General features: G+C 52.9%; 3 protein-coding genes across 12 annotated transcripts in view; 1 reads left to right on the top strand and 2 right to left on the bottom strand.

The window, feature by feature from the left end:
* Window positions 1-2,000: 2,000 nt before the first annotated feature.
* malt1 (MALT paracaspase 1) lies at window positions 2,001-16,240 on the bottom strand. 3 transcript variants are annotated; one of them, XM_030369538.1, is made up of 18 exons: window positions 15,955-16,240; window positions 15,416-15,582; window positions 15,148-15,272; window positions 14,398-14,545; window positions 13,664-13,842; window positions 10,649-10,745; window positions 9,636-9,683; window positions 8,032-8,055; window positions 7,889-7,933; window positions 7,320-7,523; window positions 6,081-6,258; window positions 5,711-5,782; window positions 4,775-4,902; window positions 4,533-4,682; window positions 3,968-4,125; window positions 3,282-3,407; window positions 2,361-2,876; window positions 2,001-2,326 (listed from the first exon to the last, which is right to left on the bottom strand). In XM_030369538.1, exons 1-17 carry the CDS (start codon window positions 16,140-16,142, stop codon window positions 2,379-2,381), a joined length of 2,535 nt encoding a protein of 844 aa, XP_030225398.1. In that variant the 5' UTR covers window positions 16,143-16,240; the 3' UTR covers window positions 2,001-2,326; window positions 2,361-2,378. The 3 variants fall into 3 exon arrangements, with proteins under 3 accessions (XP_030225398.1, XP_030225397.1, XP_030225399.1); XM_030369537.1 differs by having other exon boundaries at window positions 2,001-2,876; XM_030369539.1 differs by lacking the exon at window positions 9,636-9,683 and having other exon boundaries at window positions 2,002-2,876.
* An 86-nt stretch (window positions 16,241-16,326) lies between these two features.
* prlrb (prolactin receptor b) lies at window positions 16,327-25,114 on the top strand. 4 transcript variants are annotated; one of them, XM_030369542.1, is made up of 9 exons: window positions 16,327-16,521; window positions 17,179-17,241; window positions 17,739-17,871; window positions 19,774-19,943; window positions 21,267-21,433; window positions 22,173-22,338; window positions 23,312-23,408; window positions 24,170-24,239; window positions 24,325-25,114. In XM_030369542.1, the coding sequence occupies exons 2-9, from the start codon at window positions 17,190-17,192 to the stop codon at window positions 24,811-24,813; spliced, it is 1,344 nt and encodes a 447-aa protein (XP_030225402.1). In that variant the 5' UTR covers window positions 16,327-16,521; window positions 17,179-17,189; the 3' UTR covers window positions 24,814-25,114. The 4 variants fall into 4 exon arrangements, with proteins under 4 accessions (XP_030225402.1, XP_030225405.1, XP_030225404.1 ...); XM_030369545.1 differs by having other exon boundaries at window positions 17,179-17,247; window positions 21,267-21,403; window positions 22,197-22,338; XM_030369544.1 differs by having other exon boundaries at window positions 17,179-17,247; window positions 22,197-22,338.
* Window positions 25,115-25,343: 229 nt separating this feature from the next.
* Window positions 25,344-25,889, bottom strand: part of LOC115553379 (selenocysteine insertion sequence-binding protein 2) — a 14,817-nt gene continuing 14,271 nt past the window's right edge. For all 5 annotated transcript variants that reach the window (XM_030369533.1, XM_030369532.1, XM_030369534.1 and 2 more), the window contains one exon: window positions 25,344-25,889. This exon is cut by the window's right edge and continues 461 nt beyond it. The gene's annotated coding sequence lies outside the window, so the exon portion shown is untranslated.

Here is a 25,889-nt window from a genome sequence, read left to right as displayed (position 1 = left end):
GTTGGTACTGGTTGGTACTGGTTGGTTCTGGTCTGGTACTGGTTGGTACTGGTTGGTACTGGTTGGTTCTGGTCTGGTACTGGTTGGTACTGGTTGGTTCTGGTCTGGGACCGGTTCTGGTCTGGTGGGGGACGGTTTCAGGACACTTATGGCACTGGTTGGATACCGGTCTGGTACTGGTTCTAGTCTAGTTTGGGACTGGTCCAGTACTGAGCTGGCTCAGAACTGCTTTGGTTCTAGTACAGGTCTCTTTCTGGTCTGGTCCTGGTCCTGGTCTGGTCCCGGTCTGGTCCCGGTCTGGTCCTGGTCCGGTCTGGTCCTGGTCCCGGTCTGTTCCGGTCTGGTCCTGGTCTGGTCCTGGTTTGGTCCCGGTCTGGTCCTGGTCCCGGTCTGGTCCGGTCTGGTCCTGATCGGGTCTGGTCCTGGTCCCGGTCCGGTCTGGTCCCGGTCCAGTCCCGGTCTGGTCCTGGTTTGTTCCCGGTCTGGTCCTGGTCCCGGTCCGGTCTGGTCCCGGTCTTGTCCTGGTCCGGTCTGGTCCTGGTCCAGTCTTGTCCTGGTCCAGTCTTGTCCTGGTCCGGTCTGGTCCCGGTCTGGTCCTGGTCCGGTCTGGTCCCGGTCCGGTCCTGGTCCGGTCTGGTCCCGGTCCGGTCTTGTCCTGGTCCGGTCTGGTCCCGTCTGGTCCTGGTCCGGTCTTGTCCTGGTCCGGTCTGGTCCCGGTTCGGTCCGGTCCTGGTCCGGTCTGGTCCCGTCCTGGTCCTGGTCCGGTCCCGGTCCGGTCCCGGTCCGGTCCCGGTCCTGGTCCTGGTCCGGCCCTGGTCCGGTCTGGTCCCGGTCCGGGCTTTGTTGTAGTCAGCTATCTTTAGATAATACACTAGACTTGTGGAGTAGATTAAAGCGATAGATTAAACCTGTCGATAAAGCCCTGGTTCACTGCCCGCCAAATCCTCTCCGTGCGCGGCTGGGGGGGGGGCCTCATCAGCCTCAGCTCTCTGATCCACGGGGGCCGCAGGGCCCCCCCCTGCTGTTAGACCCCCCCCCCCCCCTGCTGTTAGTCGTCCCCCCCCCCGCTGTTAGACACCCAGCCGGGAGCACCCCCTCAGGATGCCCCACCCCCCGAGGACCCAGGACGGGTCAGCGAGGGGTGAAGCCCTCTCCCCGCGGAGGGAATGCGTTCAGTGAAACCAATCTCAAACCTTTGGGCAAAGCCACTAAAGATTATTGGATCCCAACAGCTGTTGTACTTTCCCTGGTTGTCAGTGAAGCAGATGTTTATTGAACCTCTTATTGAACCTCTTATTGAACCTCTTATTAAACCTCTTATTGAACCTCTTATTGAACCTCTTATTATATTAAACCTCTTATTGAACCTCTTATTGAACCTCTTATTAAACCTCTTATTGAACCTCTTATTGAACCTCTTATTGAACCTCTGTTGTTATTAAACCTCTTGACCTCGTTGACCCTGGAGTCTCTTTGGTTTATCAGGCGATGTTTATTGAAATTGTAGCAGTATCCTAGAAGTGAGTAAAATATCTTAAAATAGGATCATAAAATGTTCTTACAAAAAGGAAAATTCAAATAATACAAAGATTAAAAAAAAGGTAAAGAGTTATTAATAAATATATGTATTTTTTTAGAAGACCAAAAATCGTCTTCTAAAGACTTTGCATGAAGCGAGCATGAAGAGTTTGTTTCATTTGCCAGCCTCCGAGTCCGGGCCTCCAGCCTCCGAGTCCAGCCTCCTCCACTCTGACTCCAGCCTCCTCCACTCCGAGTCCAGCCTCCTCCACTCTGAGTCCAGCCTCCTCCACTCTGACTCCAGCCTCCTCCACTCCGAGTCCAGCCTCCTCCACTCCGAGTCCAGCCTCCTCCACTCCGAGTCCAGCCTCCTCCACTCCGAGTCCAGCCTCCTCCACTCTGACTCCAGCCTCCTCCACTCTGAGTCCAGCCTCCTCCACTCTGAGTCCAGCCTCCTCCACTCTGAGTCCAGCCTCCTCCACTCTGAGTCCAGCCTCCTCCACTCCGAGTCCAGCCTCCTCCACTCCGAGTCCAGCCTCCTCCACTCCGAGTCCAGCCTCCTCCACTCCGAGTCCAGCCTCCTCCACTCCGAGTCCAGCCTCCTCCACTCCGAGTCCGGGCCTCCAGCTTCCGAGTCCAGCCTCCTCCACTCTGAGTCCAGCCTCCTCCAGCCTCCGAGGCCAGGGGTCCCGTCTCTGAGGCCAGCCTCCGAGGCCAGGGGTCCCGTCTCTGAGGCCAGCCTGCGAGGCCAGGGGTCCCGTCTCTGAGGCCAGCCTCCGAGGCCAGGGGTCCCGTCTCTGAGGCCAGCCTCCGAGGCCAGGGGTCCCATCTCTGAGGCCAGCCTCCCGGGCTCCGGCCGTCTACAGCTGGAGGCTGTTCATGAACACCGTCTGCAGCTCCTCGATGTCGTCAGTGGTTTCTATGGGGACGCCCGTCCCACCGGGGGCCCCGCCCGTCCCACCGGGGGCCCCGCCCGTCCCACCGGGGGCTCCGCCCTCCAGAAGCCGGGGGCAGCAGGCGGTCCCGCCCTCCAGGTAGGGGCTGAGGCGGTGGGGGGAGAGCCGGCCCGGGCTGGGGGCCCCCGGCTGGAGGCCTTGGTGCTGGGGGCGGGGACTGTGGCCGAGGGTGGGGCTACGCGTGGGGCTGTGGGCGGGGCTACGGGAGGGGCTGTGGGCGGGGCTACGGGAGGGGCTGTGGGGAGTGAGGCAGGTCTGCAGGCAGCTGCTGCGCCTCACGACGTGGTGCAGGTCCAGCCGGGCGATCAGCGGCTTCCCGATGTCCACGCTGCGGGTCCAGCAGACGGGCTCGTCCAGCGAGGAGAAGGTCCCCTGGAGGACCACGGTGAAGACCAGCGCCTCCTGCAGGAGGCCCAGGGGAGAGCCGCGGGTTGAACACGTCCACACATCTACGCAACACATCTACACAACACGTCTACACAACACATCTACACAACGCTGCCTCTCTATGCAACACATCATCTCTCGGAGAAATGTATATATATTTTTTATTATTACATTTTATATTTATTAAATATCTATTTATGAGAATGTTGAAAAAAAATGAAAGAGAGACAGACAGACAGACAGACAGACAGACAGACAGACAGACAGACAGACAGACAGACAGACAGACAGACAGACGAGGAGGAGGAGGAAGGTGAGGTTAGGAGAGAGGAAGGGTTTGTCTCTTCAGCTGTTTACAGTCACCAGACTGTAAACAGTGGACCCCCTCCAGCCAGACCCCTCCCTGGCCCGGGGGGGTACCTTGAGCTTCTGCAGGCCGCTGATGCGGGTGTAGAGGCTGTGCTGGGGGAGGCTGTCGGACAGCAGGTAGACCCCCGTCTCCTCCGGGGTCTCCCGGTTCATCTCCTTGGGGTCCACGTCCAGCTCCTGGGGGGGGGGGGCATTTCAAACTGACATTTCCAACTGCCAATCAGTAAGCAGGCATTTTGCTGATAAGATCACATCGTCCCCCAGGGTTCACTTTCAGAAGGAACACCCCCCCCGCCCTGTCAATGAGGGCCCCCCTGAGAGAGGCGGCTCCTCTCCACTGCAGATGACAACGTTGCATTAAACCAGCGTTGTGTCAGCCCCTGTGTTGGGAAACGCTGGACTAACCCTAACCCTAACCCTAACTAGAGGCTCCCTGACCACGCTGGGTCCGGTGGCTCCTGATAACACCCGACAGCTGGATGGTAGAGCTCCAGCCACCGTACGCAACCGTACGCAACCCTACGCAACCGTACGCAACCGTACGCTGAGCCCGCTAGCACTGGCCTGAATGGCAGCTGGAATCACAAGAACTAAGGAGCGTGGATCCAATAGTGTGTTTCGTCTGCTGCCACACAACGAAGCCTCGAGGTGTAATGGTGTTCGCCATCAGCCCAAACTACAGAAGGACTTGAGATAAGGTCGTGGGTTTGCTCTGCTGCCCCCCGTCCCCAGCGGACCTGAGAGAAGTCTGTGACGTGGGCCTGGCAGGAGGTCATGTCCTCAGGCTTCTTCACGATGTGGGTGTAGATCACCAGCACGTTGGAGAACTCCGCCGCGAAGCCCAGCTTGATCTGCGCCCCGCAGTCGAAGTCCAGGAGCATGATCTCAGGGAGCTCTGATAGGACGAGACACACACACACACACACACACACACACACACACACACACACACACACACACACACACACACACACACACACACACACACACACACACCTTAGATTAGGATAAGAACCTTATTAAAATGATTTAATAAGGAACAATATTGAGGCATTCAAATCAATGGATAAAACGGAACTCCTGAGGAACTCTTAAATCCCCTACAAGTCATTTAGTTATAAGAGTCACACATCATGTAACCGTCGTAATAACATGCCCACCTAACTGGAGAATGGGACATTTACAGCGAATGCATCCAAACCAGATGGATAAAGAGTGTGTTTTGGAGCCCAGTGTTCGGTAGCAGCAGAGCCCTCATGGAGCCACACAGGTCATAACGGCAGCTCCCGGGGGAGGACTCACCGTGTGCTTTGGCCCACTGCCGGTTGTGAGCCAGAGCGAGGTCCACGCCGTGGGCGGGCAGCACGGGGTCCGTCAGAGCCCTCCTCTCTGATAGGCTGCTGCGGATCTCCAAGGCCTGCTTCCCTTTGGTGGGGTCGAACTGGCCCATGTCTGAAGACCAAAGCACTCAGGCTCCCCATCATACTCCCAGCGATACAACGACTATCAGTTAGAATGTAGAAATAATACGCCGTTCAAAATACCCTCGGCGACTTTGTCCAGCACCACTGTGATCTTCTCGTCGTCAAGGAGACGCCTCTTCAGGAACTTCAGGAACACGCCGTTGGTCAAACCGCTGGAGCTGAGCTCGAAGGCCTCAGCATCCTGACACCTGGTACAGACACACACACACACACAGCGTCCTGACACCTGGTACACACACACACACACACACACAGCGTCCTGACACCTGGTACAGACACACACACACACACAGCGTCCTGACACCTGGTACAGACACACACACACACACAGCGTCCTGACACCTGGTACACACACACACACACACACACAGCGTCCTGACACCTGGTACAGACACACACACACACACAGCGTCCTGACACCTGGTACAGACACACACACACACACAGCGTCCTGACACCTGGTACACACACACACACACACACACAGCGTCCTGACACCTGGTACAGACACACACACACACACAGCGTCCTGACACCTGGTACAGACACACACACACACACAGCGTCCTGACACCTGGTACAGACACACACACACACACAGCGTCCTGACACCTGGTACAGACACACACACACACACACAGCGTCCTGACACCTGGTACAGACACACACACACACACACACACACAGCGTCCTGACACCTGGTACAGACACACACACACACAAAGCGTCCTGACACCTGGTACAGACACACACACACACACACACAGCGTCCTGACACCTGGTACAGACACACACACAGCGTCCTGACACCTGGTACAGACACACACACACACACACAGCGTCCTGACACCTGGTACAGACACACACACACACACACACACACACACACAGCGTCCTGACACCTGGTACAGACACACACACACACACACACACACACACACACACACAGTGCTGGTATTCCCGTTGCCGTGGGGACAGGGAGCCATGCAGACTCACGTGGCGTAGCCGAAGACGATGTTGGCGGTGACCCTGAGCAGGATGTTTGGAGTGTGGTCGTCGTGGATGTTCCTGAACGTTAAGAAATAAAGTAGAGCCCATTAGAGTCCGAGACGCCTCCCTCCACCGCTGCTCCTCTGTGTACCCTGTACCCCCTCTTACATCAGCGGCCCAGCGTTGGAGTGAGAGTATGGGGGGTCAGGGTCAGGGGTCAGGGTCAAGGGTCAGGGTCAAGGGTCAGGGTCAGGGGTCAGGGGTCAGGGTCAGGGTCAGGGGTCAGGGTCAGGGTCAAGGGTCAGGGTCAAGGGGCAGGGGCAGGGGTCAGGGGTCAGGGGTCAGGGGTCAGGGTCAGGGTCAGGGTTGGACAGACCTCTTCCTGCACATGTCGAGCAGGAAGACGTTGAGGCCGGTCTGCTTGTCCTGCATGAGCTGCAGGACGCTCTGCACACACAGGCAGTGGGCTGAGCGGTACGGGCTGGGCGCGTCCACCGGCACCATGAAGCTGTTGCCGTAGTTCTCGTAGCCGTGGCCCGCGTAGTACAGCAGCCCTGGAGACATATAGCACAGAGTCATTAGCCTGGAGTCATTAGCATGGAGTCATTAGCCTGGAGTCATTAGCCTGGAGTCATTAGCATGGAGTCATTAGCCTGGAGTCATTAGCATGGAGTCATTAGCACCGAGTCATTAGCCTGGAGTCATTGGCCTGGAGTCATTAGCATAGAGTCATTAGCCTGGAGTCATTAGCCTGGAGTCATTAGCACCGAGTCATTAGCATGGAGTCATTAGCCTGGAGTCATTAGCACCGAGTCATTAGCATGCAGATATATAGCATTGACCTATTAGCATGGAGTCATTAGCATGGAGTCCTTTAGCCTGGAGTCATTAGCATGGAGTCATTAGCATGGAGTCCTTTAGCATGGAGTCATTAGCATGGAGTCATTAGCATGGAGTCATTAGCATGGAGTCCTTTAGCATGGAGTCATTAGCATGGAGTCATTAGCCTGGAGTCATTAGCCTGGAGTCATTAGCCTGGAGTCATTAGCCTGGAGTCATTAGCACCGAGTCATTAGCATGGAGTCATTAGCCTGGAGTCATTAGCCTGGAGTCATTAGCCTGGAGTCATATAGCATGGAGCTATATAGCATTGACTCATTAGCATGAAGTCATTAGCTTGGAGTCATTAGCATGCAGATATATAGCATTGACCTATACGCATGGAGTCATTAGCATGGAGTCATTAGCATGGAGTCCTTTAGCATGGAGTCATTAGCATGGAGTCATTAGCATGGAGTCATTAGCATGGAGTCATTAGCATGGAGTCCTTTAGCATGGAGTCATTAGCATGGAGTCATTAGCATGGAGTCATTAGCATGGAGTCCTTTAGCATGGAGTCATTAGCATGGAGTCCTTTAGCCTGGATTCATTAGCTTGGAGGGCTAAGAGTCCTCTAGAGTCCGGCTGCTTTCAGTAACAGGGTATCTTGCAGGTAGAGTGAAACATTGGGGTTCAAACCCAGAACTGGGTTCAACGTATAGACGTACTGTGTCTCTATACACTGTGTCTCTATACACTGTGTCTCTATACACTGTGTATCTATATCCGTCCATACCGTAGACGCCCTTGTGGAGCAGCAGCAGAAACTCGTCCACGGCGTTCCTCATCTCCGCCTCCGTCAGGTCCAGCAGGGACACCACCTTGAAGTCCAGCTGGCGCAGCAGGTTGGTGAGGTCGTACACGTCCACCATGGGGGCTTTGAGCGGGGGGTGGTTCATGTACGACAGGTTCCCCATCAGGAGGGCCACCTTGTCTGTGGCTGGGGGGGGGGTGGCCTCAGTCAGTACCTTCAAGTACTGTTGAAAAACCAATCTGACCCTTTGAGGTCGTCTCAGGCCTGTAAATGTGGCCTGTAAAGCCCTTTGAAACTAACTGGAATTTTCTACAAATAAAACAAATAAAATGGACGTGACATGAAAGACTTCAACGTTACCTCAGACCAACCGAACGCCGTCATGTTATCTAAGTCTATCGGCGTGTTGATAAACGATACAACGAAGAACCGATACAGATGACTTCCGTTCCACGGCTCGTTACAGGTCAAAGGGGAGGAGCCCAGACACACTCAGGCGGTGTGTAAACACAGACAAACCAACGCTACGTGCTGCGTTGCAGAACACCTACCACACAGTTCCTCTGGTGCGCTGTTCAGAAGGAAGTCGTTGGCACCTGAGGGGACAACAACAGACAGCAGGCGTTGGTACGGTGATCAGGTCACGATCCTCAAGGAGAATATGTTCCACTGACCACAATCAGAATCCACTTACTCGCTCCAAGGCCGTAGAAGTCCTCTGGGAAACCAGAGACAAGCAGAATTCAACATCAGGTTTGTATTAAAGCCACCACCATCTCAGTTTCAACCAATACTTGAAAACCAGCTTATGATTAGTCTTGGGAGAGCCCACAGCCTTCGTAGAATGAATGACAAGGTGCCGTAGGTAATATAGGTAATATTCAAGAGCCTTCATCAGAGAGTGTCTGTCAGCTCCTATGCCGCGTTTCCACTGCAGGGTGTGGTACGGTTCGGTTCGCCTCAGTCCGGTAGGAAGGGGGCGGTATAGCCCAGCTCAGTTCCGAGGTCGCCTTTCCACCGCCGACAGTACCCTTTATGGTAGGCCGGATGTCGATCACCGTGGCAGCTACGTAAACATCTTGACATCATAGCAGCGCGACACAGTGTAGCCTGCTCAATAAAACAATGGAAAAGAGAAACGCGACACATTAAACCAAGGGCTACCATGGAAGTAGTCCAGCGACAGTTTCAGAACGTCTCCACCTCCTTGTTCGCCCAAGCTAAAGTTTTGCGTGACATGTCCATTGTCCAGAATAATACCTTGCGGGTACTGTTTGTTTGTTTTTATCCCTATGTCGCCCGGAAGTGACGATTCTGTCGACCAATCAACGGAGGGGGTGTGTAGCTCGAATTTTCCGGCACCCTTTCAGGCGTCTCAGTACCCCAACGGAGGAGTACTGAAGACGAGGGAAAAACGAGTACGGCTCAGTCCGGGTCACGCCCACTTTTGGCGGTGGAAACGCAATCCGTACCGCACCTTTGCGAACCGTACGGTACCGCACCCTGCAGTGGAAACGCGCCATTAGTGAGATGAATGCACTTGACACAATTTGGGTCACAGACCAATCCTGGCTCATCTCTTACCAATCAGCCCAATGGGAAATCTATTTGGCCTGTCAATCACAGGTGTAAGAAACATGTCTCCATGGTGAGGAGGGAGAGAGTTTAAATTTGGGTAGCTTAATTCCTAAATTGTGGTAATCTTACCTACAGCAGCCTCAGGTAATATGCCCTTCACAAAATGATTGACGACGTCAACCAATCAGAACCAGGACTCAATCAATCGGAAGAAAGAAATCAACCCAAGCATGCAGATATTTAGACACATCTTAGGCGGACATGTCTCCACAAAGATATCCACCACCTAGAGAGGATCTTCAGCTATAGTTAGTGTAGATGTTAGTCGATAGAGGATCTTCAGCTATAGTTAGTGTAGATGTTAGTCCATAGTGGATCTTCAGCTATAGTTAGTGTAGATGTTAGTCCATAGAGGATCTTCAGCTATAGTTAGTGTAGATGTTAGTCCATAGAGGATCTTCAGCTATAGTTAGTGTAGATGTTAGTCCATAGAGGATCTTCAGCTTTAGTTAGTGTAGATGTTAGTCCATAGAGGATCTTCAGCTATAGTTAGGGTTGATGTTAGCCCATTTCGTCATGTTTCTTCATGCAGTTTTAGATGTAGTATAGCCAAGTCGGAAAAATGTAACCCGTTTCTCTCCACCATTACTACGTTTGCATGCTGGATGATTTAAGAAACGACCCCAGATCAGATCCCGACATAGGGCCTGTGAACTCTACCTTCGGAGCACTCCATTGCCCCTGAACTCAGCACAGATATCCGGGGCCCTTACAGTTCAAGAACAAAGATCATTAACCAAGCCGCAGAAATAACCTCAACACACATTGGGCCTAGCAAGGTGATATCAGAGACCATCTGACCACATTGGGCCTAGCTAGGTGATATCAGAGACCATCTGACCACATTGGGCCTAGCTAGGTGATATCAGAGACCATCTGACCACATTGGGCCTAGCTAGGTGATATCAGAGACCATCTGACCACATTGGGCCTAGCTAGGTGATATCAGAGACCATCTGACCACATTGGGCCTAGCTAGGTGATATCAGAGACCATCTGACCACATTGGGCCTAGCTAGGTGATATCAGAGACCATCTGACCACATTGGGCCTAGCTAGGTGATATCAGAGACCATCTGACCACATTGGGCCTAGCTAGGTGATATCAGAGACCATCTGACCACATTGGGCCTAGCTAGGTGATATCAGAGACCATCTGACCACATTGGGCCTAGCTAGGTGATATCAGAGACCATCTGACCACATTGGGCCTAGCTAGGTGATATCAGAGACCATCTGACCACATTGGGCCTAGCTAGGTGATATCAGAGACCATCTGACCACATTGGGCCTAGCTAGGTGATATCAGAGACCATCTGACCACATTGGGCCTAGCTAGGTGATATCAGAGAGAGACAGTCTGACCACATTGGGCCTAGCTAGGTGATATCAGAGAGAGACAGTCTGACCACATTGGGCCTGGTGAGGTGATATCAGAGAGAGACAGTCTGACCACATTGGGCCTAGCTAGGTGATATCAGAGAGAGACGGTCTGACCACATTGGGCCTGGTGAGGTGATATCAGAGAGAGACGGTCTGACCACATTGGGCCTGGTGAGGTGATATCAGAGAGAGACGGTCTGACCACATTGGGCCTGGTGAGGTGATATCAGAGAGAGACGGTCTGACCACATTGGGCCTAGCTAGGTGATATCAGAGAGAGACGGTTGTACCCAGGACGACGTCCACCTCGTTGGTCCAGCAGCGCTCGTTGCCGCTGCTGACCTCGCAGCGGTAGCGCCCCCGGTGGGCGTTCTGGGCGCTAGGGATCTGGGGGGGGGGGGGGCAGAAGAGGAGGCGTTAGCTACACATGGGGAGGAACCTTTAGCTTCATGTTGCTAGCGGCTTTTTATTTATGTAATAAAATAAACTTTATAGGAACTTTATTGAAGGATCATCGAGTGAGATGAACCGTCTCGTTTCCAAGGGTTCATCAATAAAAACCTCAAAACCCAATTAACCAAATCCAGAGCTCCAGACAGACAGACCTCCCGACCTCTGACCTCTCATGGACTACTTCAACAGGAAGTCATTTGTTAGGAAGCATTCAAGAAAAAACACTGATGATAAAATATCTATATATATACGCTTACATGTATAAACCAAAAAAAACGTTTAGGACGGTTTTAAAATTGTAACAAAACAAAAATAACGCGACCCAAACCAACGTCCTACACTCATGAAAGAGAATCTGAACGCCCCAGCGCAGTCCAACGTCACACGGGTCATCACAGCTTCCTTTATACTCCAGGCTAATCACTCCATGCTAATGACGCCATGCTAGTGAGTCATTGCTAATGACTCCATGCTAGTGAGTCAGTGTAAATGACTCCATGCTAGTGAGTCAGTGCTAATGACTCCATGCTAGTGAGTCAGTGCTAATGACTCCATGCTAGTGAGTCATTGCTAATGACTCCATGCTAGTGAGTAAGTGTTAATGACTCCATGCTAGTGAGTCAGTGCTAATGACTCCATGCTAGTGAGTCAGTGCTAATGACTCCATGCTAGTGAGTCAGTGATAATCACTCCATGCTAATGACGCCATGCTAGTGAGTCAGTGCTAATGACTCCATGCTAGTGAGCAAGTGCTAATGACTCCATGCTAGTGAGTCAGTGCTAATGACTCCATGCTAGTGAGTCAGTGCTAATGACTCCATGCTAGTGAGTCAGTGCTAATGACTCCATGCTAGTGAGTCAGTGCTAATGACTCCATGCTAGCAAGTCAGTGCTAATGACTCCATGCTAATGACTCCATGCTAGCGAGTCAGTGCTAGTGACTCCATGCTAATGACTCCATGCTAGCGAGTCAGTGCTAATGACTCCATGCTAGTGAGTCAGTGCTAGTGACTCCATGCTAGTGAGTCAGTGCTAATGACTCCATGCTAGTGAGGCAGTGCTAATGACTCCATGCTAGCGAGTCAGTGCTAATGACTCCATGCTATATGACTCGTAGACCCCTGACCCCCATGGAGACCCACAGAGGCCCCTCAGACCGATAACCCAAAGCTTCTCCCCTCTCCTCCAATAGCCTGCTCTCTGTGTGCCCAGCCTGATTGGAGGGCGGGGGCCCTGATTGGAGGGGGGGGGCCCTGATTGGGGGGAGGGGGGGCCTGATTGGAGGGGGGGGGCCCTGATTGGAGGGCGGGGGCCCTGATTGGAGGGGGGGGGCCCTGATTGGGGGGGGGGGGGCTGATTGGAGGGGGGGGGCCCTGATTGGAGGGCGGGGGCCCTGATTGGAGGGGGGGGGCCCTGATTGGAGGGGGGGGGGCCTGATTGGAGGGCGGGGGCCCTGATTGGAGGGGGGGGGCCCTGATTGGAGGGGGGGGGCCTGATTGGAGGGGGGGGGGCCCTGATTGGAGGGGCTGTCCCTGATTGGAGGGGCTGGCCCTGGTTGGAGGGCTGGCCCTGATTGGAGGGCGGGGGCCCTGATTGGAGGGGCTAGCCCTGATTGGAGGGCGGGGGCCCTGATTGGAGGGGGGGGGCCCTGATTGGAGGGGGGGGGCCTGATTGGAGGGGGGCTGGCCCTGATTGGAGGGCGCGGGCCCTGATTGGAGGGGCTGGCCCTGATTGGAGGGGCTGGCCCTGATTGGAGGGGCTGGCCCTGATGGGAGGGCGGGGGCCCTGATTGGAGGGGCTGGCCCTGATTGGAGGGTGTTGGAGCCATTTTGATATTTATGTTGCAAATTAAGTGATTAAGATTGATAACACTGTTGAAATAATTATAATATTTAAGTTTATGAAATATGGTTTAATAGTATGGTGAATTATGGTTTAAAAATAACGTAATTCTATGTGTGAAAACGGATTGACTGCCGCAATCTGTCTGGCCAATGGAGTGGGACTTCGGACGTTGTGACTTGATGTATTGATGGGTTACCTACGACCATGTGGGGCGGAAGTGGCTTGATGTATTGATGGGTTACCTATGACCATGTGGGGCGGAAGTGACTTGATGTATTGATGGGTTACCTATGACCATGTGGGGCGGAAGTGACTTGATGTATTGATGGGTTACCTACGACCATGTGGGGCGGAAGTGACTTGATGTATTGATGGGTTACCTATGACCATGTGGGGCAGAAGTGACTTGATGTATTGATGGGTTACCTACGACCATGTGGGGCGGAAGTGACTTGATGTATTGATGGGTTACCTACGACCATGTGGGGCGGAAGTGACTTGATGTATTGATGGGTTACCTATGACCATGTGGGGCGGAAGTGACTTGATGCATTGATGGGTTACCTATGACCATGTGGGGCGGAAGTGGCTTGATGTATTGATGGGTTACCTATGACCATGTGGGGCGGAAGTGACTTGATGTATTGATGGGTTACCTATGACCATGTGGGGCGGAAGTGGCAAACAATTTTTCAACTGCGTGAATGCGATAGGGACATCTATGTTTGTATTATTGACTGAGAAGGAACAAATAAATAGATCTATAATTTACGACGTGCGTTGTCCGGTGGTATCCGCTCCCAGAAGTGGCCGCTGGAAAGCTGCCACTACAGAGGGGCTGGCCCTGATTGGAGGGGCTGGCCCTGATTGGAGGGGCTGGCCCTGATTGGAGGGCGGGGGCCCTGATTGGAGGGCGGGGGCCCTGATTGGAGGGGCTGGCCCTGTTTGGAGGGGCTGGCCCTGATTGGAGGGGCTGGCCCTGATTGGAGGGCGGTGTGCGTCCTCACCGTGAGCGTCCTCCGGGAGGCGTTGGGGAGGGGGGCCCCGTTGTGGTGCCACTGGTAGCGGGGGAGGGGCCGGCCCAGGGCCCCGCACTCCAGCCGCAGCGTGTCCCCGACCGCCAGCTGCCTCGGCCGGGGCTGGATCAGCACCCGCAGCCGCCCCCCCGCCGCCGGGGGCCCCGCGCCTGGGGGCCCAGAGACCATCATCAGCACCATCTTCAGCACCATCGTCATGACGATGACACAGAGGATGATGAATGAGAGCCATCAACGGGTTAACGAGAGTTTACACTAATGAACCAAGGTGAGAAGGGGAGGAGACTAGAAGGCCATCGTCTTAAATGGGTCACGTGGGAATAGTGCCTTGACTTCAGTACGGTCGGGCAAAGAAAGGCACTGAACTAGTTTGAACCTCAACGAGAAGATAAAGAACCAGAGTAGAGGAGGAACACACAGAGAAAGGGAAGCAGGCCTCGTGGCCTTCAGCTCATACAGAGCAGAGCGCTTAGCAGAACATCTGCTGTCCAATCAGAGCAGAGCGCTTAGCAGAACATCTGCTGTCCAATCAGAGCAGAGCGTTAAGCAGAACATCTGCAGTCCAATCAGAGCAGAGCGTTAAGCAGAACGTCTCCTGTCCAATCAGAGCAGAGCGTTAAGAAGAACGTCTCCTGTCCAATCAGAGCACAGCGGTTAGCAGAACATCTCCTGTCCAATCAGAGCGGAGGGTGGTGCAGACTCACCGGCCCCGGCGCCTGGGTCCAGCACCTCCACCTGGGCCCAGCGGCTGAACTCGAACACCTCCCCACAGTTCACCCTGCAGATGTAGAACCCTGAGTCCCGGACCCCCACGCTGTCCAGGACCAGGTCTGGGGCGCAGCGGGCCTGCAGCTGGGGACCGGGACGGGGGGGGGGGCGGACCGGGTGGAGGGGGGGGAGAGGGGGGGACCGGGTGGAGGGGGGAGAGGGGGGAGAGGGGGGGAGGGGGGGTCATTAATATGTGCGCATTGATGTAGGTGTGTAGGTGCTTTTTCGTGTCTGTGCATGTGTTTGTCTGTGCGTGTGCATGAGAGTGTTTGAACATGTGCGTGTGTTGTTATATGTGTCTGTTTGCGCGCGTGTGTGCGCATGAGAGTGTGTGTATGTGTCTTTGAACATGTGTGTGTGTGTGTGCGCGTGTGTGTGCCTGTGTGTGCGTGCAGGTGTGTGTTTGTCTGTTTGCGTGTGTATGTCTGTTTGCGTGTGTGCTTTTGTGTTTGTGTGCACGTGTGTGTACGTGCGTTGTGTGTGCCTGTGTGTGCATGAATGTGTGTGATTGTGTCTGCGTATTAGCACGCATGTGTTTGTCTGTTTGCGTTTGTGTGTGCGTGTCTGTCTGCGTGCGTGTCTGTCTATTTGTCTGTGTGCGTGCGTGTCCGTGTGTGTGTTGGTCTGTGTGCGTGTCTATGTGTGCGTGCGTGTGTGCGTGTCTATGCGTGTGCGTGTCCAGCCACCTCCTCCCTGCTCTTGAACCACTGGTACTGTACCCCGGGGGACGGGGCCCGGGCGTGGCAGCTGAGCCGCAGGGTGTGGCCCCGGGGCACCGAGGCCGACAGCGGCTGGATGAGCACCTGGAGGCCTGGAGACGCCACAACACACAGGACCACCGTGAGGGCAAGGCAGGAAGGGGAGGGACTACTGGAGGGAGGCGGGTCCATGTGGTCCGCGCTGTGGTGTTGACATAAAACAGCTGGAGTAGAGGGGGGGGGGGGGCCGACTCACCGGGCTGTTTGACGCACTGCAGGGCGGCCTCGTTGCCCACGGTCCGCAGGTAGTCGGTCAGGTGACCCGCGGTGCAGCCCCGCTCCCGCAGGAGCCGCAGCAGCATCCGGCTGGGGCTGCCCTCCAGCTCGAGCACCTTCAGGGAGCACAGCTCCATCTCCTCCGAGCTGCGGACGGCGGCACGCTGTAGGAGTGCTGCTCTCGCATTGCGTTCTCGCACTGAGCACGTTCAAGTTAACTCTTATAACAATGCTAATGTTATAACACTGTTTAAATAACAAGGTTATAATAATAACATTTTTATTGAAATGTTATTTAAAGCAAACTATAACATGCCTTCGTATAGAAGCCAGCACAACCAATGTGTGCCATGCATTAAGAAAAACACAGTCATGTCCCTCAATCCTAGCCTACGGATAAGTCGGGAAGTGTTGAGAGTCTGAGGTTTGCTAAAAGTTTTCCCACAGAAGATACACCCTAAGTTTAGTTATTTTAGTAGTGAGGCATCTCTCCGGTGTGTGAGACGGGGTCCATCCTACCTGATCTGGAAGCGCCTGTCAGAGGAGACAACGTCCCCGAGTCTCCGCCATCCCTTCACGTTGCTCTTATCGAGCGCGTCGCATAGCCTGCTGAGGACGGGCTCTTTCAGGAGGTCCACCCTCAGAGCCCGGGACTCCGAGGACCGGGACCCGACGGACTCCGACATGTCCGCTTTACCAGAATACATCACGGTCTGGGGCTTCTTCACGAGATTCAAAATGAAAGCACAGTTTACCGACGCACACCCGTGTCACTTCCTGGAACAAACTCTCGGCCAACGGACACGCCCACATTGCCATTGTTCAGACGGATCGTCTTTTGATTGGCTCAGGTACAGAAGGTCTGGACTCGCCCACCAGGTGCGTCCCGCACATCATTCTCCCACACACACGGTTCCCACAGCTCATACGGCTCCCAGTGCTCAGACGCGCAGAGCTGAAGCCCTGCGCCTCTCGTCCTGTCTCTCTCATGCATATTTGATTTGCCAGATGGAAGTTTGTTTTCTAAAGACGTTCTTTGAAGAGAGCCATATTATGGCCTAACGCAATTACCAAGATACCACTAAGGTAAGGGATCTCCTGATTCTATTCTTTAATGAAAATGATTCCTCTCTAATTATACCGATGTCATGATGTACCTTTATTGAAACAGTTTATAACCTTTATGACACAAGACAGCGTGTGACAGACCAACGCTTCAGAAAGAAAGAAACACATACCTATCCCAAACGAGAGGGAATAGTGTTTCATTATGTTTGGGATTAATTTGGTCCTTCGGAGCTCTTGTTTGAGTCTTTTGTATGTATCTTCATTGCTGCCGCAGTGACATCACATTGAAGGGAAATGGGGCCATATTCACTCATGGCCTCAAGGGTTTTTCCTATGTTATTATTGTTGGAAAATCAGGTAAACTTACTCTAGGTCGTTTGTATGATTTTATGATGAAGAATGTAGATAATACACAGACGTCTAGATATAAGATATTATAAAGGGCCATCCTATTGATATTAAACAGTGTGCCTCCAGACACACAGGCTGTATCAGGTGCCAACAGAGGAGCTACGGGCTCACAACTCTACTAACCCTTCTACTGCTGCTGTGACTTCCTCCACACACACACACACACACACACACACACACACACACACACACACACACACACACACACACACACACACACACACACACACACACACACACACACACACACACACACACACACAGGGCAGAGCAGGATGAGGGTTGATATCGTCTTCGCTCTGTCTCTTGTCTTCGGACTCGTGAAATGTGAGGGTGAGTTCAAACCTTTGATTGATGGATGGTGTCCTTAAGATTCACCTGAGTTCCCCTGCTGCATGACGACAGTCTGGTGTCCTCATGCAGAATGAAGGCTCAGTCTGGTGTCTTCATCCTGAATGAAGACTCAGTCTGGTGTCCTCATGCAGAATGAAGGCTCAGTCTGGTGTCTTCATCCTGAATGAAGACTCAGTCTGGTGTCCTCATGCAGAATGAAGGCTCAGTCTGGTGTCTTCATCCTGAATGAAGACTCAGTCTGGTGTCCTCATGCAGAATGAAGGCTCAGTCTGGTGTCTTCATCCTGAATGAAGGCTCAGTCTGGTGTCTGAACCAGGTGACTCAGGGGCAGAGCTAATCCGTGTCTCTGTGTTTGTGTGTGCTGCGTGTTTCTGCGCATGCGTGAGTGCGCGAGCATGTGCACATACCTGTGTGTGTGTGTGTGTTTACTCATGCATGTACGTGTGTGTGTGTGTGATACCTGTTGTCAGGTGCGACTCTTCCGGGTAAACCGGTTGTGGAGAGCTGTCGGTCTCCAGAGAAAGAGACGTTCAGCTGCAGGTGGAGGCCTGGGACTGACGGAGGCCTGCCCACCACACACCGCCTCTTCTACACCAAAGAGAAGTCAGTCGGGTGGTGCTAATGCAGCAATAACACCATCAGCATGCATAATGATGTAACACCATCAACAGCAGACAAATTAACACTCTGTGGGGGGTTCTAGAGCCTCCACAGAGCGTCCACAGAGGGGGGAGTCCTTCACAGCCTGTCATGTGAGCAGCTCTGGGTGTTCAGTTCAACTCAGCTCTTTATTGTCCTTGGAGATTATCCACAACAGTTACAGTAAACAACAACATAATAAATGTTTATAGGAAGAGTAGCCATAATGACAGGCTGCTGAGCTGGTCAGTCGATCATGTCGAGCACGCAGATCAAAAATGTAAGGCTGTTGCGTTCTGCCCTGGGGGAGCCTGTCTCCCCCATGGAGGGGAGGAGCCTGTCTCCCCCATGGAGGCGGGAAGCCTGTGAGTGGCGGCTCAGAGCCTCTGGCAAACCTGTCCGTCATAGATCAGATATCTGCCATAGAAAGCGACTGCAGGCCAATTATTTAGCTAGCTAACTTTAGAATATGGAACAGCTTGTTCTCCATGAAGGATGTGTAGAGAACAGGCCCTATAAAGGATGCGTAGAGAACAGGCCATGTAAAGGATGTGTAGAGAACAGGCCCTATAAAGGATGTGTAGAGAACAGGCCCTATAAAGGATGTGTAGAGAACAGGCCCTATAAAGGATGTGTAGAGAATGGGCCCTATAAAGAATGTGTAGAGAACAGGCCATATAAAGGATGTGTAGAGAACAGGCCCTATAAAGGATGTGTAGAGAACAGGGCCTATAAAGGATGTGTAGAGAACGGGCCCTATAAAGAATGTGTAGAGAACAGGCCCTATAAAGGATGTGTAGAGAACAGGCCCTATAAAGGATGTGTAGAGAACAGGCCCTATAAAGGACGGGTAGAGAACGAGCCCTATAAAGGATGTGTAGAGAACAGGCCCTATAAAGGATGTGTAGAGAACAGGCCCTATAATGGATGTGTAGAGAACAGGCCCTATAAAGGATGTGTAGACAGAGAACAGACCCTATAAAGTCCTTATAAAGGATGTGTAGAGAACGGGCCCTATAAATGATGTGTAGAGAACGGGCCTTATAAAGGATGTGTAGAGAACGGGCCCTATAAATGATGTGTAGAGAGCGGGCCCTATAAAGGATGTGTAGGGAACAGGCCCTATAAAGGATGTGTAGAGAACGGGCCCTATAAAGGATGTGTAGAGAGTGGGCCCTATAAAGGATGTGTAGGGAACAGGCCCTATAAAGGATGTGTAGAGAGCGGGCCCTATAAAGGATGTGTAGAGAGCGGGCCCTATAAAGGATGTGTAGAGAGCGGGCCCTTTAAAGGATGTGTAGAAAAGAGCTATCAGAGTCTCATCAGAGTCTCATCCACAGACAGACAGACAGTCTAGCATTCAGTCTGCGTAGTCAGTGCCGTCTCTGTCGGCGCTGATACCATGTCAAAAGCAAGATATGATCCAAAGTAAATTTACATTCAATAAGTAAACAGACTCAACGGTTGAGTTCTTACATTATTACACATAGGGGAGATTGATATACACAGTATGTATATATTATGCTATACAGTATGTATGCATTATATTGTACAGTATATATACATTATATTGTACAGTATAAATGATATTTTACAGTATGTATATATTACATTTGTGTCTTGTTGTCTTGTCTTATTTCTTGATGTTGTTTGTTGTTGTTCTGTCTTGTTGTTGTGGTGTCTTGTTGTCTTGTTGTGTATGGATGTTGTTTGTTATTGTGCTGTCTTGTTGTTGTGCTGTCTTGTTGTCTTGTTGTGTCTGGATGTTGTTTTTTGTTGTGCTGTCTTGTTGTTGTGGTGTCTTGTTGTCTTGTTGTGTCTGGATGTTGTTTGTTGTCGTGTTGTCTTGTTGGTTTCGGGGGGCAGCTCGGAGGGGACCTTTGAATGTCCGGACTACCGGTCGGCCGGGGAGCACTCGTGTTTCTTCGACCGGATCCACACGTCGGTGTGGGTGAGCTACTGGGTGAGGGTGCTGGCCTCCAACGCCCTGGGGAACACCAGCTCAGACACCCTGGAGGTGGACGTGGAGAACATTGGTGAGCTGCTGCCCTCCGTTAGTTCACCCGCCCTCTAGTTAGTTAACCCGCCCTGTAGTAAGTTAACCCGCCCTGTAGTTAGTTAACCCGCCCTGTAGTAAGTTAACTCGCCCTGTACTTAGTTAACCCGCCCTGTAGTTAGGTAACCCGACCTGTAGTAAGTTAACTCACCCTCTAGTTAGTTAACCCGCCCTGTAGTTAGTTTACCCGCCCTGTTGTTGGTTAACCCTCCCTTTGTAGTTAGTTAACCTGCCCTGTAGTCAGTTAACCCGACCTGTAGTTACTTAACTTGACCTGTAAGTAGTCAACCTGCCCTGTAGTCCTCCTCTCCTCAGTGCAGCGTAGTTAGTTAACCCGCCCTGTTGTTAGTTAAACTGCCCTGTAGTTAGTTAACCCACCCTGTAGTTGGTTAACCCTCCCTTTGTAGTTAGTTAACCTGCCCTGTAGTCAGTTAACCCGACCTGTAGTTAGTTAACTTGACCTGTAAGTAGTTAACCCGCCCCGTAGTCCTCCTCTCCTCAGTGCAGCATAGTTAGTTAACCTGCCCTGTAGTCAGTTAACCCGACCTGTAGTTAGTAAACCTGACCTTTAGTTAGGTAACCTGCCCTGTAGTTAGTTAACCCACCCTGCGTAGTTAGTTAACCTGACCTGTAGTTAGTTAACCCGCCCTGTATTCAATTAACCTGACCTGTAGTTAGTTAACCTGACGTGTAGTTAGTTAACCTGTAGTTAGTTAACCCGCACTGTAGTTAGTTAACCTAACCTGTAGTTAGTTAACCCGCCCTGTAGTTAGTTAACCCGCCCTGTAGTTAGTTAACCTGACCTGTAGTTAGTTAACCCACCCTGTAGTTAGTTAACCCGCCCTGTAGTTAGTTAACCTGACCTGTAGTTAGTTAACCCACCATGTAGTTAGTTAACCCGCCCAGTAGTTAGTTAACCCGACCTATAGTTAGTTAACCTAACCTGTAGTTAGTTAACCCGCCCTGTAGTTAGTTAACCTGACCTGTAGTTAGTTAACCCACCCTGTAGTTAGTTAACCCGCCCAGTAGTTAGTTAACCCGACCTATAGTTAGTTAACCTGCCCTGTAGTTAGTTAACCTGACCTGTAGTTAGTTAACCTAACCTGTAGTTAGTTAACCCACCCTGTAGTTAGTTAACCCGCCCAGTAGTTAGTTAACCTGACCTATAGTTAGTTAACCTAACCTGTAGTTAGTTAACCCGCCCTGTAGTTAGTTATCCTGTAGTTAGTTAACCTAACCTGTAGTTAGTTAACCCGCCCTGTAGTTAGTTAACCTGTAGTAAGTTAACCCTCTCCCCCCCTAGTGCAGCCCGGCCCCCCTGAGAACGTGAGCCTGGTGCTGGAGGTGCTGGAGGGGACCCCCTACCTCCACGTGGAGTGGCGCCCCCCTGCCGAGACCGATGTTAGTTCCGGATGGGTCACCGTCAACTACCAACTCAGGGTGAAGGCGGCCGGACAGATGGACTGGGAGGTACGGACAGACAGACGGACAGACTGACAGAGAGACGGACAGAGACAGAGACAGAGAGACACACTGACAGACGGACAGACAGAGAGACAGACGGACGGACAGACAGAGAGACGGACTGACAGAGAGACGGACAGAGACAGAGACAGAGAGAGACACACTGACAGACAGACGGACAGACAGAGAGACAGACGGACAGACAGACAGAGAGACACACTGACAGACGGACAGAGAGACAGACAGACGGACAGACAGAGAGACGGACTGACAGAGAGACGGACAGAGACAGAGAGAGACACACTGACAGACAGACGGACAGACAGAGAGACAGACGGACGGACAGACAGAGAGACACACTGACAGACAGACAGACAGAGAGACAGACAGACAGACAGACAGACGGACAGACAGAGAGAGAGACAGAGAGACACACTGACAGACAGACGGACAGACAGAGAGACAGACGGACGGACAGACAGAGAGACACACTGACAGACAGACAGACAGACAGACAGACAGACAGACAGACAGACAGACGGACAGACAGAGAGAGAGACAGAGAGACACACTGACAGACGGACAGACAGACAGACAGAGAGACGGACAGACAGACAGACAGACAGACAGACAGAACGACAGACAGTCTGTTAACCGGGACCTCCAGAGGTATCCTGGAGGTGAGACGTTTCGGTCGTCTGCGAGAACTGATTTTCCAAATGACTGAACCAGAGCAGCGCCGCAGCGTTCTGTTCCGTGTGTTGTGCAGGAGTACGTGGCGGGGAAGCAGAGCCACTTCAACATCCACAGCCTGCACTCCGGGGAGCGCTACGAGGTGCAGGTCCGCTGCCGATTGGACCACGGCCACTGGAGCATCTGGAGCCCCGCCTCCTCCCTCAGCCTGCCCCACTGTGAGTCTAGCCCCGCCTCCTCCCTCAGCCTGCCCCACTGTGAGTCTAGCCCCGCCTCCTCCCTCAGCCTGCCCCACTGTGAGTCTAGCCCCGCCTCCTCCCTCAGCCTGCCCCACTGTGAGTCTAGCCCCGCCTCCTCCCTCAGCCTGCCCCACTGTGAGTCTAGCCCCGCCTCCTCCCTCAGCCTGCCCCACTGTGAGTCTAGCCCCGCCTCCTCCCTCAGCCTGCCCCACTGTGAGTCTAGCCCCGCCTCCTCCCTCAGCCTGCCCCACTGTGAGTCTAGCCCCGCCTCCTCCCTCAGCCTGCCCCACTGTGAGTCCAGCGCCAAGCCCTAACCCTGAGGTTAACGCTCCCCAGATGACTGACCCGCCAGGTTAACGCTCATCAGATAACTGACCCGCCCAGGTTAACGCTCACCAGATAACTGACCCGCCCAGGTTAACGCTCACCAGATAACTGACCCGCCCAGGTTAACGCTCACCAGGTAACTGACCCGCCCAGGTTAACGCTCACCAGATAACTGACCCTGAGGTTAACGCTCACCAGATAACTGACCCGCCCAGGTTAACGCTCACCAGATAACTGACCCGCCCAGGTTAACGCTCACCAGATATCTGACCCGCCCAGGTTAACGCTCACCAGATATCTGACCTGCCCAGGTTAACGCTCACCAGATAACTGACCCGCCCAGGTTAACGCTCACCAGATAACTGACCCTGAGGTTAACGCTCACCAGATGACTGACCAGCCAGGTTAACGCTCATCAGATAACTGACCCTGAGGTTAACGCTCACCAGATAGCTGACCCTGAGGTTAACGCTCACCAGATAACTGACCCTGAGGTTAACGCTCACCAGATAACTGACCCTGAGGTTAACGCTCACCAGATAGCTGACCCTGAGGTTAACGCTCACCAGATAACTGACCCTGAGGTTAACGCTCACCAGATAACGCGTACCTTCCTGTGTTGAAGATGCTCTGAAGCAGCGCCTGCTGTGGAGTGTGATCAGCGTGGTGTCGGTGCTCCTGATCACCGCCGTGTTGTGCCTGCTCATCATGAAGAGGAAGACGTAGGTGTACACTGTGCTACACGCTGTCATGAAGAGGAAGACGTAGGTTTACACTGTACTACACGCTGTCATGAAGAGGAAGACGTAGGTTTACACTTTACTACACGCTGTCATGAAGAGGAAGACGTAGGTGTACACTGTGCTACACGCTGTCATGAAGAGGAAGACGTAGGTTTACACTGTACTACACGCTGTCATGAAGAGGAAGACGTAGGTGTACACTTTACTACACGCTGTCATGAAGAGGAAGACGTAGGTGTACACTGTACTACACGCTGTCATGAAGAGGAAGATGTAGGTTTACACTGTACTACACGCTGTCATGAAGAGGAAGATGTAGGTGTACACTGTACTACACGCTGTCATGAAGAGGAAGACGTAGGTGTACACTTTACTACACGCTGTCATGAAGAGGAAGACGTAGGTGTACACTTTACTACACGCTGTCAGCCTTTCTGTTGCCATTAGTTACAGAAGAAAAGCAAACCTTCCCTGACGTAGGAGCTCATGTGTAGGGTAGGACACAGACACTCACCAGATGGGCGTGTTTGCATGAAGGCAGGGTCCACTGTCCTACTGAACCGACCCATCTGACTTAGTTAAAGGGGACATATCATACCACCAGGTGCGAGTGTGATTAGCCGTTACAAGCCGTTTTGAAAATGTCCACCTGTGATGTCCGAAGCTGCACATTTTCAAAACGGCTTGTAACGGCTAATCACACTCACACCTGGTGGAATAATATGACCTCTGACCTTTAGGGTGAAGGGGTGGCTCCTGCCTCCGATTCCTGGACCCAAGATCCAAGGCTTCGTCTCCCAGCCGCTCCAGGTAAGGTCACGGCCACTTCCTCCCTGAGCCGACTGCAACAACAACAACCAAGACCACACCCACAGTCCGGTCTCTCCTCCCCCAGGGCCGGTGTTCTGGGGACTTCATGTACGGCCTGGTCCCCCAGGGGTTCCCCCCGACGCTGGCCCTCAGGGACCCCCCCGAGGAGCACCTGGTGGTGTGTGACGGGAGGGAGGGCCGGGCCCCCGACGGGCAGAAGTCCCCCATCAGGAGCCGGGTCCTCCCGGGGTTCTACCGGCTGCCCCGACTCGGCTGGGAGGGAGGCCCCGCCCCCGAGGGAGACCCCGCCCCCGAGGGAGACCCCGTCCCCGAGGGAGGCTCCGCCCCCGGCCTTGCTCATGGGCCCCTGGCGGTGGAGGGCGGAGCCTCGCCGGGCCTCGGGGACTCCGCCGAGGAGGAGGAGTACAGCAGGGTGAGCCGGGTCCGGGACAACGTGGTGGTCCTGGAGCACCAGCCCCCCCTGGACCCCTCCCCCCAGCCCCCCCGGGACCCCAAGCAGAGGGCCGCCTGGGGGGCCCTGGAGGGCGGATATGTCGACCCATCGCAGCCCTGATCCAGTACCACGGCTCTCATTGGTTCAGCCTTTATTTATTACTGCCTGTATCCTTTGTGCTCGTGTCAGCCAATCAGAGGTGACCCTGGAGAACGAGGGACGGCTGGAGAAACGCTGCGGACTCTGTAGCAGTTGCTCGCTACTCGCAGGTCGAGCCTCAGGAGGTCTCCCCGCTCCGGTCTAGGGAACGGATCCTGCTGTGGTGTCTAGGATGTGATACCCCCCCCGCCGGTACCAGAGCCAGAAGCCGCTCCTACTCTGTGATATTCATGTTAAAGATTAAATATGTAAGCCCTTTTCATTCTGCCTCTGTGATTACGTCAAATCAGGGAACGAATCCGCCTCACCAGCACCTAAGAAGCACAAATTAAGGTTCAGTGTTCAGTGGATTCAAACCGAACATGCTTTGCCACAGGACTATTTCTAATTGGGCTTTTACTAATTAATTGTATTTATATATACAATTTTATCATATCTATAATTAATGAACCCATGAAAATATACTTTTATATAAAGATACACAAGTCCAAACCCTGCACATTACACCTTTAATGCACATATTCAGAGTTGCAGAAAACAAAATCACAAAGTAAATCAACCAGGAAAAAAACAGTCTCTAAAAATCATCATACAATCATAAGGTGAAAGCTCAGTGGTTAGGTAGTCAAGGTGGTCGTTGGGAGCAATTGGAAAGCTATTTGCAGTGCTAAACTTAATGGGTGCTGATTGGTTGAGCATTCAGCCGTATCCAGAAAACAGAAGCCCCGTGGAACATGATTGGATAAGAACGACTGAAAGAAAAGAGACCACGGTCTACCAGAAAGTTATCATTTCTCCCTAGAGATCAGAATGTAGAGCTCTGACTGTGTCAGTGTGTGTGTGTATGTGTGTGTTTGAGTGTGTGTGTTGAAGGCCACCATTATCACTCGTTCTCTGATAAATCACATTTTCTCGGTAACGGCGCATTCCCATGATTGGCGAGGCGTTCCGTGGCGGCGTGGGTCGCGGCGTTGGGTCGCGGCGTTCCGTGGCGGCCCTGGTCCACGCGGGACCCAGAGAGATTAACTCCAGAGCTT

Source organism: Gadus morhua, chromosome 11 (genome assembly GCF_902167405.1).
Source record: "Gadus morhua chromosome 11, gadMor3.0, whole genome shotgun sequence".
Taxonomy (NCBI): domain Eukaryota; kingdom Metazoa; phylum Chordata; class Actinopteri; order Gadiformes; family Gadidae; genus Gadus; species Gadus morhua.
This window is presented reverse-complemented; position numbering and strand designations above follow the sequence as displayed.

Bases quoted from the DNA above. Each gene is read 5' to 3' on its own strand.
- malt1 (XM_030369537.1), bottom strand. From the start codon at position 16,142: ATGTATTCTGGTAAAGCGGACATGTCGGAGTCCGTCGGGTCCCGGTCC. The intron at 10,746-13,663 runs GTGAGGACGCAC...CCCCCCCCCCAG, and splicing joins CCTCCCGGAGGACGCTCACG to ATCCCTAGCGCCCAGAACGC. The intron at 7,524-7,888 runs GTAGGTGTTCTG...CCCCCCCCCCAG, and splicing joins CGCACCAGAGGAACTGTGTG to CCACAGACAAGGTGGCCCTC.
- prlrb (XM_030369541.1), top strand. From the start codon at position 17,190: ATGAGGGTTGATATCGTCTTCGCTCTGTCTCTTGTCTTCGGACTCGTG. The intron at 19,944-21,266 runs GTGAGCTGCTGC...CTCCCCCCCTAG, and splicing joins GGTGGACGTGGAGAACATTG to TGCAGCCCGGCCCCCCTGAG. The intron at 21,434-22,172 runs GTACGGACAGAC...GCAGCGCCGCAG, and splicing joins CCGGACAGATGGACTGGGAG to CGTTCTGTTCCGTGTGTTGT.